The sequence below is a fragment of the Egretta garzetta genome, unplaced genomic scaffold (assembly GCF_000687185.1).
Source record: "Egretta garzetta isolate BGI_Z169 unplaced genomic scaffold, ASM68718v1 scaffold59, whole genome shotgun sequence".
NCBI lineage: Eukaryota > Metazoa > Chordata > Aves > Pelecaniformes > Ardeidae > Egretta > Egretta garzetta.
In genome coordinates, this window is record NW_009267230.1 from 538,909 (window position 1) to 556,450 (window position 17,542).

At 60.9% G+C, this 17,542-nt stretch overlaps 1 protein-coding gene across 1 annotated transcript in view; it reads right to left on the bottom strand.

The window, feature by feature from the left end:
- Positions 1–1,287: 1,287 nt before the first annotated feature.
- The window catches only part of ARID3C (AT-rich interaction domain 3C), a 28,496-nt gene continuing 12,241 nt past the window's right edge, over positions 1,288–17,542 (bottom strand). The window contains exons 3-8 of the mRNA XM_035902732.1: positions 7,386–7,458; positions 3,596–3,779; positions 3,142–3,386; positions 2,565–2,834; positions 2,298–2,387; positions 1,288–1,430 (exon numbers count right to left, since the gene is read on the bottom strand). Coding sequence (XP_035758625.1) covers positions 1,288–1,430; positions 2,298–2,387; positions 2,565–2,834; positions 3,142–3,386; positions 3,596–3,779; positions 7,386–7,458 — 1,005 coding nt within the window. The remainder of the gene's footprint in view (positions 1,431–2,297; positions 2,388–2,564; positions 2,835–3,141; positions 3,387–3,595; positions 3,780–7,385; positions 7,459–17,542) is intronic.

Genomic DNA, 17,542 nt, shown 5'->3' on the forward strand with positions numbered 1-17,542 from the left:
CACAGAGTGGCACGGCCGCGGTGGGAGTGCAGGGGGGAGCCCGGCAGTACCGAGCCCCAGCCCCCCTGCACTGAGGTAGAGGTGAGCGTTGCTCCACGCTAGCCTGCTTTGGCACCCAGGGGCATAAGTGGGTAGAGGAGGTGCCCACCTGGCCCCAACGAGGTAGTTTGGAGTGCCCGGTGAGGTGCCCTCCATCTCCCTGCCCTCCAGCTGGGGACCTTGGTGTCCGGGCTATCTTTGGTATTGGGGGGCACTGCTGGGCATCCCTGCCCTGCCCCCACTAACAAGCACCTCCCAGTGTATGATCCCCAACCCAATATTAATCCCCACTCCACTCCCAGCTCAGTAAGCTCCACTCCCACCCAACAACCCATCACATCTCACCCCCACCAGTCCCACCAGTATCCCCAGTATCTGCCCCACAGGGTGACTCCCCTGAGTTGAGGACCTGGGGGGTTGAAGTGCCACCACCCTGGGGTGGCCAGGGGGCACCCGAGACCCTGGGGGTGTCTCAGGGTGGGGGCAGTGATCCCAAGCAGTGTGGGAGGGCTGCGTTGGGGGGACTGCAGTGGGCAGGGGGTGCAGTATATAGGGGATGTAGTGTATAGGGACTACAGTTTATAGGGGCTGCAGCGTATAGGGACCGCAGTGTTGCATGCAGGGTGTGCATGGGTGATGTAATGTGGGTGTCGAGGGTGTGTATAGGGGATGCAGTGTGTGCACTGGGGCTGTGTATAGGGGATGCAGTGTGGAGGGGACACAACATACACACCAAGAGTGTGTATAGGGAACACAGCGTGCATAGAGATACATATGGGGGAGGCGGTGTGTAAGAGATGCAGTTGCATGTTGCAGTGCGAAGGATGCAGTGTGCACATTGAGGTGCCTATAGGGGCTGCAGCGCATGCACTGAGGTGGGTATAGGAGCCACAGTGTGTGCATCAAGGTATGTATAGGGTCTGCGGTGTGTAGGGGATGCAGCATGCGGGTCCCAGGGGTGCCCCAGGCAGCAGGACAGGCAGGAGCTGTACAGGGGGGGGATCACCTGGGGGCAGCGCCTGGGAAGGACAGTGCATGGGCACGCGCGGGGAAAGGGGTCCCACACATGGGGTAAGGGACAAAAGGGGTCACGTGGGTGCCCACAGCCTTGCACGGACACAGCTCGGTATTGCAGCAAGAGGCGCCTCCGGGTCCCCCATCCCACCTTGCTGGCCCAGCTGGATCCCACAGCTCAGCCCCTCAGGCCCTGGGGACCCCCAGCTGTTTTCAGGGTGGGGAGCACCTCCCCTACAGCGAGGTGCTGGTGGGAGTGTGGCTGTGTGGAGGGGCTGGGAGCAGTGGGTTCGGGTCGGGCATGGGGTTCGGCCGGCTCTGAGTGCTCCCTCCACCGGGTGCCGGGGGGCCTGGGGGCCGGCGGGCAAACAGGACGCCTGGGGAGCAAGAGCAAGGGGGTTAGGCCAAGCCCAGGGTTGGGGGCTCCGCTCGCCTGGCCCCCAGCACCCAGGCCAGAGAGGGTGGGACCAGCACCCCTGGAGGCTCCAGCTCCCTCCATCACCCTCGATGCCTCTCCTGGCCAAGCTGCCCTCACCTGCATGGGGCAGCCCCCCAGATGGCCTGGGAAAATTTGGCTGCCAGCCCCGCATGCTGATTAACCCTGACCTTTCCAGCTTATTAAATATTTAAGTCCTGAAAAAAAAAGCCATCCATTTTAATTGGGGGTGTCTCAGCAGGCCAAACAGGGAGCTGGGGGGCACAGGGTGATCTGCTTAGCCAGGCAGGTGCCCATAGGCACCCTGAAGGAGCCTCTGCTCCAGCAAAGCACCCCAACATCTTCCCCTGCACCCAACACCATGCTCTGCAAACAGCCAACCCCCGCACCCAGCCAGAGACCCTCTGGGCACACCAGCATCGGGGTGACCCCAAATCCAAGCCTTGCCTGCAGGACCCCATGGTGGGGGATGACCCCAGGTGACTTTTTGCACTTCTCAGCCCAAGTCCATCTGTCTGCCCATCCATCCATCCATCCATCCATCCATCCATCCATCCATCCATCCATCCGTCCGTCCATCCATCCCTCAACTTTGGCCCTTCATTGCTAGCCCCTGCTGGGGGCCAATTTCCATCCTCGCTGACTCCCTCCTTCTCCTGCCCCCTCTCCCCAGGCCCTGCCACTTCATTACAATGGATTTTATAGTAAAGACATCAGATTGAAGGAAGGACTTGCTGGCCAGGCAGTGGCTATAAGTTATTGGATTTCCCAGCCGCAATTACACGGGCCAAGCGGCCCTTCTATTTACCTGTGTAGACAACTCCATTTATTTCTATTGACATGTTGATACTGCTAATGCCGTTGGTGGACAGGTTCAATGCAGTCTCCTGTCTGTCATCTGGGGAAAGGAAATACCAATATGAGCGTTAAGAGAAACAGAAACAAGAACCTGCCCGAGAGAGAGCAGCAGAGCCTCTGCCTCTCTGGGTATCCGTGCTCCTCTCCGGCCGCTGCTACTCCCTCCTGGGGTGCCAGGGTATGGGGTGACCCAAGCTGAGGTCTTGCCGCTCGCTACCTCGGTTGGAGATCTTGACGTTCATGGGGAACTGGGAGGTGACGGCCAGGAGGTTGTGCTGCAGTGCGTGTTGCACCAGCCGCTGATGCTCCTCCGCTGTCAGGGCCACCTTCTTCTCTGGGGGTTCCCCCGTCTCCAGCTTCTCCCGCAGCTGCTCCAGCACCACTGCCTGTGAGGCGGCTGCTGCCTGGGCTGCTGCGAGATGGTGGCCGGATAGTCCCACCGGGATAGCGATGCGCCCCGGCACCGCTGCCGCCAGCATGCCGTCCTCTGCAACAACCGAGAGACCTCAGCGGGTCCCCCCACCACCCCATCTCACCTTCCCCAGCTAGTGCCATCCCCATCCCACCAGCATGGGGCAGGGTGGGTCACCACCCCCAGCATCTGGGCTTGGTCCTCCTTCAAAGCCAGGAGAAATAAACCTTTCTCAGTCACAGAGAGGGACTAAAAGAAAAAAATTGTTCCTATTTTCCCCCAGCAAAAGGGTAAGAGCAGACAGGGAACATCCCTGCTGCCACAGCAGTGTCCATCGCCGGGGAGAGACGCCCGCCACAGGGCCCATGTGGTCCTCACCCACCTTTCTTAACAGCGTGCACTTGGCCGAGCTGGCCGCAGCTGTGTGTGGAGATGCTAAGACCCGGCAAAGGCATTTTGGGGGAGCCCAGCAGGGTTGGGGTGCTGGCTGGCGAGTAGTTGAAGAGCGCCGTGCCGAAAGTCTGCCTCCGTCCCTCCCGACGGTTGCTGTCAATGGCGGCTTGGAGCTCCCCAGGAGAGCTGAGTGCCCGCTTCTCACATTCGTAGGGGTACAGGTACTTCATATATCTGCAAGGGAAGAGAGCCAGGATGAGACCCGGCACCATGTGCCTCCCAGCCAGCCCTGTGCTAAGCGGGGACCAGGGTGGGGATTGCATCTGGGAAGGGGCAGAGCCCACCATCCCCCTTTGGGGCACCGGTGGGGGATCTGGGACACCCAAACCAGTGGGTACCCCAGGGTGGTTGCCCCCCACCCGCCGCCACTGCTGGGCACTTACTGCGTGCGGAGGGTGAAGGCAGCACTGGTGATGGAGGTAGGTAGATTGAGGCCCTTGGTGATCTCCCGCCAGATCTTCTTGTTGATGACTTCGACCAGGCCACCCTTGTCCGTCACCAGTCGGTACAGTGTGTACAGGTCCAGCACTTGCTTGGCCATGATGGGGATGCGGTTCACAGGCGTCCCTTCCGGCCGCACACGGGAGAAAGAAAAGGGTGTGGGGTGAGCCCACGGGGAGCTTCACTGCCTGGGGACACAGCCCCCACCTTGTCCCCGCTGCCACTGCAGGTACCAGCTGCCCCGAGGGCAGACACATCTCTCTGTGCCCAGGTGAGCACCCACAGGCACAGGGAGGTGCAGGCAGGACCCCAGGGTGCCTGGGAGAGCAGCACTGTGCCCGTGAGCGGGGCAGACCCCGGCATGCTGGCACAGGGGCCCCACCGAACTCCTAGAGCTCCCTATAGAGCATCTCCCCCCCAAATCTCTCCAAGCATCCTAGAAGGACTCTCTTTCTAACCCCCTTTTGGAGCCCCATAAAGAGACCCCATCTAAAGTTTATAAGGAGACTCACCCTGTAACCCTCTCTAATGAGGGACTCCCCGCATAACCCTTCTGGAGGGACTCGCCCTGTAATCTCCCTACAGAGAGGTTTTCTGCCTTAAAAACCCCACTCTAAGCCCCATAGAAAGCGGCTCTCCCAAGAGTCCCCAGAGACACTCTACATCCCACAGTTCCCCCCCCAGCAGCCCCCCAACTGCTTAAAGGCCTTCACTGCCCCCCTCCTCAAGAGACCTGAACCCAAATCCCCTTCAAGTGCCCCCAGTAGAGACCCTGGTCCGCCAGCATCACCCCCCCACCAAGGCCATGGGGTGAGAGGACATGGGGTCACCAGGGCTCTGAGAGCCCAGCATGGACCAGCATAGTCCCCACAGCCACCGGGTCTGTTAACAACTCCCTCCCCACTTTCCCAGCACCCCCAAATAGCCCCACAGCCTTGCTCTGCCTCACACTGCTTTGGGTCAATGGTCCGGGCAGCAGCTGGGAGCTGTGGCACTGCAAGGAGGGATGAGCATCCCATCCCACCCCATCCTGCCCTGTCCCATCCCACCCTGTATTTATTCCTCCTGTGGGGCGGCGGGGCGCGGGTGGTATCGGAAAGCCATCCATTTGGCCGGGGGAGGCTGTCATGGCCGCGCTTCGCCCCTCAAACGAAGCCGTCACTCACCACCATACTCCAGCATCCCTAATTTATGGCCCCGATATTGGCTCAGCTTCTTCACATAAGCCTGAAAAATGAGCTCTTTTTATTCCTTTACTGAGTTCATTTAACTTTTTTTTTTTTGTGTCTGTGTTGTTCGCCTGGCTGGGAAGGGGGAGAGGAGTTTATACTGCTGGGAAAAAGGCAGAGATATTGACTTGATATCTGCTGATGGTCCCTCGCCAGCCCTGCCCAGGGACTGCTGCACTGGCCCCATCACCTCGGGGGGGCAAGATTTGAGGGCTCCCCATCACCCCAACATGCCAATGAGTTTGTGGGGTCTCAGTCCCCAGCTGATGGCCCACGGACTTCTTTTATCATTCCCTCTCCCTGGCCATGATGGTTAATGAAAGCAGCTTGCCATTAATCTCAGGGCTGCGCGGGGCGGGCGGCTGGTGGCCGTCCTGCTGACAAAGGGACCTGTCTGCAGCCCCGCAGAGTGATGGCCCTGGCCCCGGCCGGGGCAAGCAGCACAAAAGCCCAGGGAAGTGATGCGGCTATTGTGGCACTGCAATTAGCTCCTTAATTGATTAATGGCTCTGTGTTATCAGCAGGGCCCTCAGCTCGGTGTGGGGGCAGAGGGGCCCTGCGGACCCTCAGTGAGCAAAAATTGTCCCTCCACATCCCAGCGCACCCCTTTTGGGGGTGCCACGGAGGTTGGGGCATGGGGATGAGGTGCCCCACTGCCTGCACCCCAAGTCTGATGGGGTGATGGGATCATCCCCATCTCATCCCTGCTCCCCTAGATCCCTTCCAGCAGTCACCTGCCACGTGCCACTGGGGGTCCCCAACATCCCCTGAAGTGGGGCTGTCCCCAGCCCGTATTTCAGCCCTGCTAATTTTCCACCCCACTGACAGATGCCCTGACAGACAGCAGGGGGGACACAGCCCCTTTCATTAGGGCTCACCCCATAGGCATCAACCCCCCAGCCCACTGCCACCTCAGTGACACAGCCTGGGGGTCGCAGCCCCCTGCCCATGCACCCCTGGGTGCCGCAGCAGCACCCGTGCTGGCTCGTGGGTGCTACTTCTCAGCCAGCTCCCCAAAGACCCCCAGGATGCTGTCCCTACCCTGCTGCCCCCCTGCCCCATTTCTCTTTGCTACCTGGCTCCGAAATCCCCCACTCCTCCAACAAGCACATGCACACCTGCACCCACACCCGCACACCCGCCTGCCCTCCCCAGGGGGATGCCACCCACGCGGGGAGGCGTGGGACAGAGGGGACAGGAGCGGGATGGCCGGACACGGTGGGATGAGAAGCAGCATCGACAGGGAAGCATCGGGCTCCCTCCCTCCTCCCCACACCACCAGGCACTTGCTTAATTAGGCCCGGCCCCAATGGTGAGAGAGTTAATTAGCTCTGGAGAGAGAGAGATAATGAAGCCGTGGAGCAGCCCATGAATCTTGAGGCTGATGGATGCTGGGGGGCTGAGGCAGCACTGATGCTCCCCCTCGTTCCCCACAGCCCTGCACCAGGAACAGGGAGACCGGGGGCACCCATGGAGCTGTACCCAGTCCGTGTCTCCCCCCCCGCCCCCAGTGTGAGCCCCACAGCCATGCTAGGCCCCTGCAGCAGAGCCCTGAGTGAAATGAGTGTGGGGTCTCAGCCCAACCTAAAAGTCACTCACTGCCGACCCGTGGGTTGATGGGCAACCTCACCACTCTTCCCATGGGCATGACTTGGGGGTGACTTCTCCTTTCTGCGTACCCTCACCCTGCACAGACCCAGCCCTGCTGCTCCCCCTTCCCCCCCAAAAAACACACCGGCAAAAGGCTCTAATTAATACGGCCGGCCACACGCCCGCACTCGGCAACTTTTAATTGTCGCAGGCCCAGCTGGGGAGGGCGAAGGTTAAAGCATTTATTGAGTCCCCAGGAGCCGGCTCGGCCCCCCATGGCGATAGCAAAGATTTCCGATGCGGCTGGGGCGGCTGGCGAGCCCTTAACCCCTGGGCGCCCGGCACTGCCCGGATCGCTGACCCCACTCCTGCAGCATCCTTGGTGTTGCTTAGAGGTGCCCGAAATGAGCGTCCTCACCGGGCACTGCCAACGGGGAGTGGTACCGGCACCACTGATGGGCACTGCTAAGGGCATCCCCACCAGGCATCACTAAAAGGCCCTGCAAACCGCTAATGGGCTTCATTAACGGGTGTGGCTCGTGGTTATCACTGAGGAATATGCTAACGGGCATCCCCACCGGGCATCCCCACCGGGCATCACTGCTGGGCATTGCTAGCAAGCATCGGCAATTGGCATGGCCACCAGCCCCAGCGTGGGGATGGGAGCCCCTCTGGCCAACAGGCACCCCGTGGGGGGCTCTGCCTGGGGCAACGGGGGGCAAATCTGCTGAGTGTAAGTTTATGCGTGTGTGTGTGTGTGTGTGTAGGCAATGGGGGCAAGGGCCCCGCAGGACCTGCCTGGGAGCTTGCAGAGACCCGCAGCAGCTCGGTGCCTGAGTGGGCCACGCCATGAGCCCCCCAGGCAGCCAGGGTGGGGGTGCCAGCGGCACCCACCCCAGCCACCCACCTTTACCTCTCTTCTGCATGAAACCAAAGAGGTCGTCCAGGAACTCCTTGCGTTTCGGGTCCTCATCCAGTTCGTAGAGCTGGGGGCAGGAGAGAAAGGGGTCAGAACTGCCGGCACATTCGGGTGGGCAAGGCAGGGGGGGTCAATGTCTGGATCAGGGCCCTCGCCTGTGCCAGGACCCGGCATCATGCTTGGCCCCACTTGCCCTCTGCAGCAACGAGCAGCTCTCCCTGCCCCGTGGACGGGACCCCCCTGCACACCCTCCATGCCCGCAGTGCTGGGCTCTCCCTGTGCCTGGGGGCTGCCGCTGGCTCCCCATGCACCCACCAACTGTTTTACAGCCCTGCTGCAGAGACACTGCGTGGGTGCCTCAGTTTCTCTGCCCCTCTCCTTGCTAGGCAGAGGGACAACAGCGTTTCAGCCCAGGAAGATGATGCCAATACAGACAGAGCAGCAGCAAATCCCAGGCCCCCAGGCAGGTCCCTGGGACCGGGATGCTCAGCCCTGCTCTGGCTCAGCAGCCTCCTGGCACTGCCCAGTGCCGGTGTTCCCCAGGTCCCAGCACGGGATCAGCATCCTCATACACAGGGACATGTATCCACCCGTGCAGCAGAGATACTGGTCCCTTCTAGGGGCAGGGTGAGCCTGCAGGGCCATGGCACTGGGTGCTGGCGAGGGAGCTGCGAGCGCTGGGGCTGCCCCACTCCACCGGGGTGAGAGGGCTATCGACGACCTGATAAGCACGGTCCGAGTTGTGTAATCGCGAGATGGGGCCTGATGGATGGCCAGGGACATCGTGAGGCACCTCTGCAAAAAGACACACTGCCAAATCCTCCCTCAGATGGGCATGGTGACCCCAAAGCCATCTCCCCTGGCTGAGCACGGGGACCCCAAATCCATCTTCCTCAGCTGCACACGGGGTGTGAGCATGGCGGCAATGTCCCTGCAAGGCACAAGGACTTCCTGCAATGGGTGCATGTGTGCAAAGCCAGGTGTCTGTGCACTGTGTACAAGCGCACGAGCACGAAACCACGAGTGCTGTGCCGTGTGGGCACCGACACTGGTGCTTGTGTTTCCTGGCAAGTTTGTCAGAGCACCGACGCGTCTGCAAGCCAGTGAGCGTGCATGTGGTTGCACAGACACACACATGCAGCTGTGCTGACACTTATGTGTGGGGGGTGGACGCAGCTCTGGACACACAGACACAACCCCCCAGGCTGAGCCGACGGACGACACTGGGGAGGCGAGTGCAGCCCCTACACCAGGCACACGACGCGCCGGCTCCGTGCAAAAGCCAGGGCTCGCCTGATTCCAGCACAGCACCTGGGTGACCATGACAAATTGGAGCCCGCCAGATCGATGGCCCAGCAGTAAAAGTCAGAGCACATGAAGGAAAAATTAGCACCAATCGAAGGCGCTATAGACACCAATTCCTCCCAGCAAGCCCGGTAAGAATTTAAAGCCATTGAAAAGAAACAAAACTCAGCAGTCCAGAATGGATTTCCAAAACATATACAAAGAAATGCAAGCTAGAAAACAAAGTCAGGCACAAAATAGAGTCGTTTAAAAAACAATTGTGCTGGGAAAGGCCGTTAAAAACCAATAGAAAGGGAGCACCCCCCCCCCCTCCACATAGCACATCATTCACCAGGCAGATAAAGGGAGCTGGGATGCGGGGATGTGTCAGGCTCCAGGGACATGGGGATGGGGGGAGCAGGGATGTGATGAGGACGTATGAATGCAGCGATATGGGGATGCGGGGACATGGGAATATAGGGATGTGGGGATGCAGGGACTCAGGGGACAAGGAGATGTGGGGATGCAGGGATGGGGAAACATGGGGACACACAGGGATGCTCCTACAGACACCCCACGGTTCCCATCACTGGACAGACACGTCTAACACAGTCTGCCATCTAACCCACAGGTGCCAGCTGCCTGTCCCTTGCCTAACAGATGGGTGCTAACTGCCTGTCCCCAGCCTGGTCTGTGGGTGCTACTGCCTGTCTCCCACCACACCCATGGGTGCCGACTGCCTGGCCCCCAGCTGCTCCTGGTGCTCCATCCCTGCCCCTTCCTAGCCCTCTGGGTGCCACTCACCCATCCCCTTCTTGCTGCAGAGTGCTCCTGGGGTGCCCCGACCCCAGGGTGCCAGCACCCTGTCCCTCCCCTCCACTGTGGTGCTCCCTGCCCTGCTCTGTGCCCCCTCCCCATCACCTGCCCTTTCCCAGGGGCTCCTTGAGCCACTGATTTCGGTGACTAGGTCAGGCTGGGAGCAGAGCTCCAGGGGGCTGCTTTGATTTCTGCCCCGGGAAGGCTGCGTGAGCCAGGCTTTGCTTGCATTTCCCTGCTTGTCCCTGCCTGCAGCAGGGCTCTGGTCACCACCACTCCACACCAAGCCCGTTTACATGCCCTGCGATCTCTTGGCTCATCAAAGCAGGAGCAAACCCCCCAAAACCGGCAACCACAGCTGCCCACCCCACAGTAGGACGAAGCCATTGCCTTCCTGGGGGGTCAACCCGGAGGGTGGGCTCCTGCATCCACACCTCTGCCGGGCTCCCTGATGCCACTCACTGGTGTTTCTCTTCCCACCAAGGCAGGCAGGATCCCACCCGTCGCATGCTGCCACTGCCTCCAGCCCCCAAAACAGGTGTGACCTCCAAGCACCGGGACCTATTTTTCCACCATTTATTAACCTCTAACCTTTTATCTGTGGGGCACCGAGATGCAAAAACACATTACATCAAGTGGGGAGCAAAGGTTGGCTTTTAAGCAGAGACAAGAGTGGAGCTGAGGAACACGGGACCCGCCGGCAGGGACCTTGAGCGTGCTGAGGATGCACCAGGCGTTCCACGAGATTTGGGGATGCTCAGTCTGGAAAGGGGGTGGTTTTGGGGGATTCTTGCTGATGGGGCTGGGCTGGGTCCCAGCCAAGGCTGGCTATGGGATCCAGGCACCATAGCTTCACAGAAGTGGCATGGGTGGTGGCAACGGGTGGTGCTCTGCCACAGCCTCCAGGCAAGGACAGACCCCCCCACAGCCACAGCCCCGAGGAAGAAGCCAACTCCATCCCTTAGCCAGGGCTCCTGGCCCTGCCACTCACCCTCCTCTTCCTCCTGCAGGTTGGGCACCATGGCCCCTTCCCACCTTGCTCGGGATGGACCATCTAAGTGGCAGATCACAACCCCCCCGGGCCACACCCAAACCCTGTGGGGACACACACACCTCACGTGGGTGTACACAACTCCCCACGGGCTGATACACCCCCCCCCATGGGTATGCACTAGCCCAAGCAAGCATACACAACCCTACTCAGGCGTGCACAAACCTGTATGGGCTCACACAACCCCACATGAGTGTGTGCAACTTCACGTGGGTACACATGACCCCTCACGAGTGTGCCCAACCCCACAACACACACAACTCCACATAAGCATGTGCACAACCCTGTACACACACATTCCCCCCACTTCTCCCCCCCCAGTGGCACACACAAGCTTGCATGGGCACCTACAAGCCTGCCTAAGTATGCACAACCCTGCATCGGTGTGCACAATGCTGAATGGGCACACAGGGCATCACGTGAGTGTGCACAACCCTGTACATGCACACACAACCCACACAGGCACAAATCCCTACACAGGCACGTATAACTGTGCCTGGATGTGCACAGGCTCCTACAGGCACGCACGACCCCAGGTGGGCAGGCACAACCCCCAGGTGAACACGCACAGCCTTTCATGGGTGCACACAACTCTGCACGAGCGTGCACAACCCCACACGTGCATGCACAGCCCGGCACGGGCATGCACAACCCCCGACAGGCACACCCGTCACGGATGGACACCCCGCAGGGGCACCCACCACCCCAGAGCATCCCGTGCACCTCGGAGCAGCTGGGCAGGCCTTGCCTGGGGGCAGTTGTGCAATGCGAGCAGCGGCTCCTGCTTGCGGTGACCTATGAGCAAGGACCCTTTTAATCGTGTTTGTATTGATATAATTAGTAACTCATTTAACGCCATCGATGTAACTATATTCCTCTATAAGCAGAAGTATTAAACTGTCAAGCCCAGGGATCAATATCCCGCCGGTGCACAGCACAGCTCCGCTCAGCCGACCTCAGGGACCCCATCCACAGCGCTTGGCCCCCCGAAAAGCTGCGGCACCCCCAGCACCGTCCCACCTCCACCCCACACCACCACTCAGGTGCTGGTGCAGGGCCAGAGCAGGGTGTCCTTGTCCCCACCCCACCCTGGGTGCAGCTCCAGGGGCCCTGCTCCCTCCCATCATCCCATTGCCATGGCGACGTCTTTATTCCTTAAGGGATGGGGATAACGGGGCTTGTTGGGAGGGTTAAAGGTCAGCAGGTCGAACATGGTTTATTAAAGGGACGTGAATAGACCTTGTGTCTCCCCCTCCTCCTCACTGCAATTAAATAACATTGTTAGCATCTCTCACCCACCCGGGAGATTACTGTCCCAGAGTGGGGGGGCTTGTAGGGCTGGAGCTGGAGTCGCCAGTGCCCCATAGCCCAGCTGACCCCCTAGACAGAGGAAGGATGCAGCGAGGTGCTAAGTCACCACCCAGGCACCTCCAGGCTGCCCAGCCCCGGCAATCCACCCCCATAGCCCCCCTAGCTCTGCTGCCAAGGGAAGTGATCACAGCAGGACCCCCTGCAGCCCCCGCTCAGCTGCCACCTCCTGCTGGCAGCGAGGGGTCAGATTGGCAACCGGGATTTAATCCACTTAATATGAGCTGTATTGATCCTGGACCCTGCTTGGCTCCCCGCCGCCTCGCATCTCCCCCCCCACCGCAACCCCAAGCCTCTTAATATGCACCGCATTGATTAGCCGCACTGCTAATTTTTCCATCTAGCCGCTGTTCACGCAGGGACTTCAGGTGATGCTCATCTCTGCACACACCCCCAGCCCCCCAGGGTGCAGCCGCACACCATGGGTGGCCACCTGCTGATGGGCTATTTTGGAATCTTTGCACCCCTCCAGAGCATCACTGTCGCCTCTGAGCTGGGGGTCCCTGGCTCCTTCCCCAGGGAGGTGGTGCACAGCCAGGCACTCGGATGCTCCGGTGTCCCCCACCTTGTCCTGATGGGATGGGGGGACGGGAAAGCCATCAGTGCCTCAGTTTCCCCCTGAGGCTTGCAGCCACAGGCTACTCCCAATGGTGCACAGCCCCATGCACTCCGGGGCGCAGGGACCCCAAGAATGGCCACAGGCAGAGCCCCCCCACTGCTCCCCCCACCATGGGGCACACACAAGAGCTCGTGGGTCCACCCCCAAGTCCCTGGAGCTGGGGGGCAGCTTGCTCCCCGCCGGGCTCAAACCTCCCCCTGACCTTGCGAGCCACCACTCGCCTCCGCCGCCAGCCGTTAATAAGTTAATGATTACGGGATGGCTTTGCCTGGACGCTGCCCGCATTCGAAGGCACTGCTGGCTCTTGAAGGGGGGCTGCTCCCCTGACCCCACAGCCCCAGTGGGCGCCAGGGTGCTCACTCGCCCCACCATCCCCAGCCTCAGCAGTCACCCCACTGCTGTGACTGGAGACCCCCATTCCGAGCCCCCTCCCAGTGCCATGGCTCCCCCCTCAAAGCCTTTCATAATGTTTAATATTTAACGGTGCTTTATAGAGCAGCAGGTTTAATCAGCGCTGATAATGCGGCAGATCCAGCAGGGCATTAAAACCCCCCTCCCCCCCCTAACCTGGCTTCGTGCAAGGTGAGGGACTGTTTGCTGGCAGCACTGGCCTTGGGAGGGCAGCCCCCCACCTGCAGCTGGGCCCCAGGGTGAAGGGGGGCGGGGGGGGCCCTCAGGGTCCCCAGACTCCTCCTCAACCTGTTTTGCAGGAGGGGAAACTGAGGCACAGGGTGCCAGCATGGCTCGCCCAAGGGTTGGAGGCATGTGTCTGGAGGAAAGACGCTGCGCGGTGCCACCGCGGGCACTGTCCTTAGCCCCGTCCTGCCGTCCTACTGTCCTACATCCGTCTGTCTGGGGGCTGCAGTGGGGGAAGCGGGGGTGTTGTCCCGGCTCCTGGCCAGCGCGCGTTCCCCACGCTCAGCCCCTTGTTATTCGTTCACGGCTCAACAGGCAGCGAGTCAATGAGGGGATTTGTTCGGGTTAACCTCCCTGACCCACCGGCGCTTGCCACGCCACCGCCTTCCCCTCCATCCTTGCTTTCCTCTCCACCCCTGCCTCCCCTCAATCCCTCCCTTCCAGGGTGACCGGAGCCAGGGGACCCCCTCCAGTGCCAGCCACCACCCCGGGTGCCCTCCGAGGGACATGCATGTGCACACCCACCGTATGTGCACAGCTGTGCAGGCAGGGCATGTGCTTGCACACATGGGGGGTCTGCACATGCACACACACACTATAGGGCTGGGTGAGTACAGGGGTGCACACCTGGGGGTGACACCCCCTGTGCACCTCTGGCCCCATCCCCTTCCTCTGTCCCTCCCCCCAGGACGATGGGGGAGGAAGGGCTGGTGGCAGCCCCTGCACCAGAGACCCCAGCCCCCGCCTCCGCCGCCGCTGCCGCTGCCGGAAGAGCCACCGGAGCAGAAAGGGCGTCTGGGGCTGGTGCTCGCTCCCACCCCACCACCAGACATGGGATGTAGACACTGGATCCGGCGCGGAGCAGCCCTGAGCTACAGCCTACAGTGGGGGAACGTGGCCCTGCCAACGTGGGCATCCCCAGTGGGTGCACTGTGCCCCAGGGGACAGGTCACCACAGCCCCCACGTACAGTGCTCAGCACACCTGGCCTGTACCTGCTCACACACCCAGTGCACCCCCACCCGCACACCCACACAGCCTCCTGCTTGCTCTGCACACGCACATGCTCTGTGCATGCTCTCCTTGCACACACTTGCCTCCAGACACTCCTTGGGCAAACACCACCCCATGCATGCTCACGCAGCCCCTATACATGCTCTCCCTCTGCACACACAGCCCCCCTGTGCATGCTCATACATCCCCTATACACTCTTCCCTGTGCACAGTCATCCATCCCCTTTATGCACTCTCCCTGTGCATACCCACACACCCTGTGCACACCCACACACCCTGTGCACACCCACACACCCTGTGCACACTCACACCCCCCCATTCCCACCCTCCTTGTGCACATGCGTTCTGTGCACTCACACGTCCCCTGTACATTCTCCCTGTGCACATAACACACACATCCTGTGCATGCTCATGCAACCCCGATACACACTTTCCCTGCACACCCACACACACCTCATGCATGCTCATGCATTCCCTATACATTCTATCCCTGGTGCACGCTCATACACCTCCTGTGCACCCTGTCCCCGGTGCACATTGACCCCCAAGCACACCTGAGCTCACTCCCACAAGCCCATGCAGCTGCAAATCCCCATGGGCACGCCAGTGGGACCAGATCCCCGCTCCCTGGGGCCATATCCCCCCTCCCTGCTGCAGCCCTGCCCAGCCTGCTGCCTGCACAGGGGATTTACCTCCATTATTAACCCAATTAGAGGATTAGCGGAGGTCCAAGTCAGAGAGGGGGTGCATCTTCCCCCAACCTCCCCACCCCCATCCGATTCCGGGGTAGCAGCTGGGGAGGGAGCTGGGGGCAGCCATGGGGTGGGGGCTCCTGCCGGTGCTCCTCTCCCTCCTGCAGTGCCTTTATTCTCACATTCTTGATTAGTTTTTACACCTCCTCTTCGGAGCCTCGGATCCCAAGCCCTCAGGACTCCCCAGCTGGGGGCTGGTGTCACAACAGCCGCCAAGGCTCTCAGCATCCCTCAGACTGCACCAGGGCTGGGAAGGGCTCTGGGGGGCAGCAGGGGTGGCAGGGGGCTGACACCCACCAGGACTCAGGTGCTCAGCACCATGGGCTGGGGCAAGGGGCACAAGGGTGGTTGAGGAGGGGGGCTCAGCCCCCAAACCCTGCCTCTAACACCCATGGGTCCATATGGCTCCGTATGTGGAGACGCTGATCCACGGATGTGCAGGAGTGCCCATACATGCTGGGACACTACACGTGTCCCTGTACATACACACAGGTGTGTTCAGGCACGCGTGGGCACACCATACGCTTGTGGGCATGCACGTGGTGCCGTACACACCCCTACAAACACACACACACACGTCCATACACACTTGGCCACATCCATACATGCCTGGGCATGCGTATAGGACCATAAACACATACCAGCAGTCACACGGGTTCACGCACACTTGGGCATTTATAAGGGTCCACACAGGCGGATCAGCACCTACACAGGGTCAGACATGTACGGGCATACCCCTACACTTACACAGGCATCTATATGGATCTATACACTCACATTGGTCCCTATGCACACACACGCTCAGAAGTCCTCTGTATGCACTCCCAGCTGTACCCCAGCAGCCCCCCACTCCCGCGCTGCACCCCTGCACTTGTGCTGGGCTGCTGGAGCTGCCGGAGCTGCCGTTGCTGGGGATTAGCAGGCTGACCCTTGCCGCCACCACTGCCACCCCCCCGCCGGCAGGCTTGCTGGCGAGAAGCCTCCGGGGGGCTGTGGACAGGGGCAAACACCACATCAAGCCTCTGCGGTGTAACCAGAGACCCTCAAATTTAGCCCTGGGAGCCCCGTGGTTGTTGCTCCTGTACCTGGGTTGAAGATATGCTGGAGAGGGGCAGAAGGGGGGAGACCACCTCCCTCTCCCTGGGGTCCCCTCCTGAGCCGCCTCCATTCCCTGCCTGCCAGGGACAACCCTGCAAGAGAAAGCAAAGGGGATGGAGGCAGGAGGGCACACACCTCAGGCCCTGCCACCCCATTTTGGGGTGACCCGAGGCATGGGGTGGAGATCCATGGCACAAGGTGGGCTACAGCCAACTTGGAGCACTTTCCCCCAGGCTTTGAGATGCGAGCGCATGCGTTCACAGCCAGCAAGCCCCCCCCCAAATGCATACAAAGGGCAGGTGGGTGCAAGTGGTGACTGCCAGCATCGGGGACAGACGGGGCAGGAGCAGCACCACGGCAAGAGGAGGAACAGCCACACCAGGGTTGACCGAAGACCATGGCAAACAGCTGCTGGGAAAGCCAGTGACTCCCAAATTAACCACTGAGGCTACCAGACACCTGAAGAGTCCCCAAAGGGCAGGGAAGAATGAGCTCTGGGGGGTCCTGATCCCCCCAGTGGCAACCAGATGGGTCTGAACCCCGTGCTGGCAGCGCTTTGGCAATGAGGGCATCCTCCTGCCAGCAAACACTCCACTGCTGGAGAGCTGGGAACAAAACCCGGGTGTCCGAGTCCCTCCTGCCCAGAGCCTTCCCATGGTGCCAGCTCCCCAGGGGGGTGGGGAAGCTGAATTCATGGGGCTGAGCTGGCACCAGCAATGCCAGGCTCTTCCCAGCGCCCTCCAAGTCAAACGTGTGACACAGCACCGCAGCATCGCAGCAGCGTGGCATCCCCATCCCCAGCGAAGGAGGGGTTTGTGGGTCAGTCCCTGCCCAGTGCCCCCTGCCCCGGGGCTGGGGCTCCCTTCACAGGGCTGCGTGCGGGAGACCTCCCGGACCTTTGCCCGGGTCTCTACCCATGTGTCCTTATCAAGTGTACATAGACCGGCGCCGGGGGCTGATGCAAGAGGCGGGGGTGAGGGGGTCTCACAACCCTGGAACATCAGAGCGGCCCTCCCAGATCAGAGCAAAGGTCCCACCAGCCCCCCCAAGCTGGCGCCTCAGGAAACATACAAAACCAAGGCAAACACATGGGATATTTCCCCAAAATGCTACCCTGGGCAAAGCAGCATTTGCCTATTAACCCTCAATGCATTTCTCCACCATGACCTCATCCTCTGTTCCCATTTTTAGCACCAATGCGCTGCATGGAAACCCGCCCCCCACCCTGGCTGGTCCTGCACCCATCTCCCATCCCATCCCCATCAGGGTCCCCTCCTTGCTGTGGAGAGCCTGGGAAGTGCCTCCCTGCTCATCCTCCACAAACCAGGATGGATTTGGGGGTCCCCGTTCACTTAGCTCTCTCCTCTCCCTAGGGGGATGACAGCAAGGACAGACCCTAAGACCCATCCCAGGTGATGCTAGTGGTGCTGGGATGGGGCAGCCCTGAGCAGGGCTTCCTGCTGGGAGACACAGCCTCAGCCACCCCAGGGACCCTCCCTGGCTCCAGGACCCCC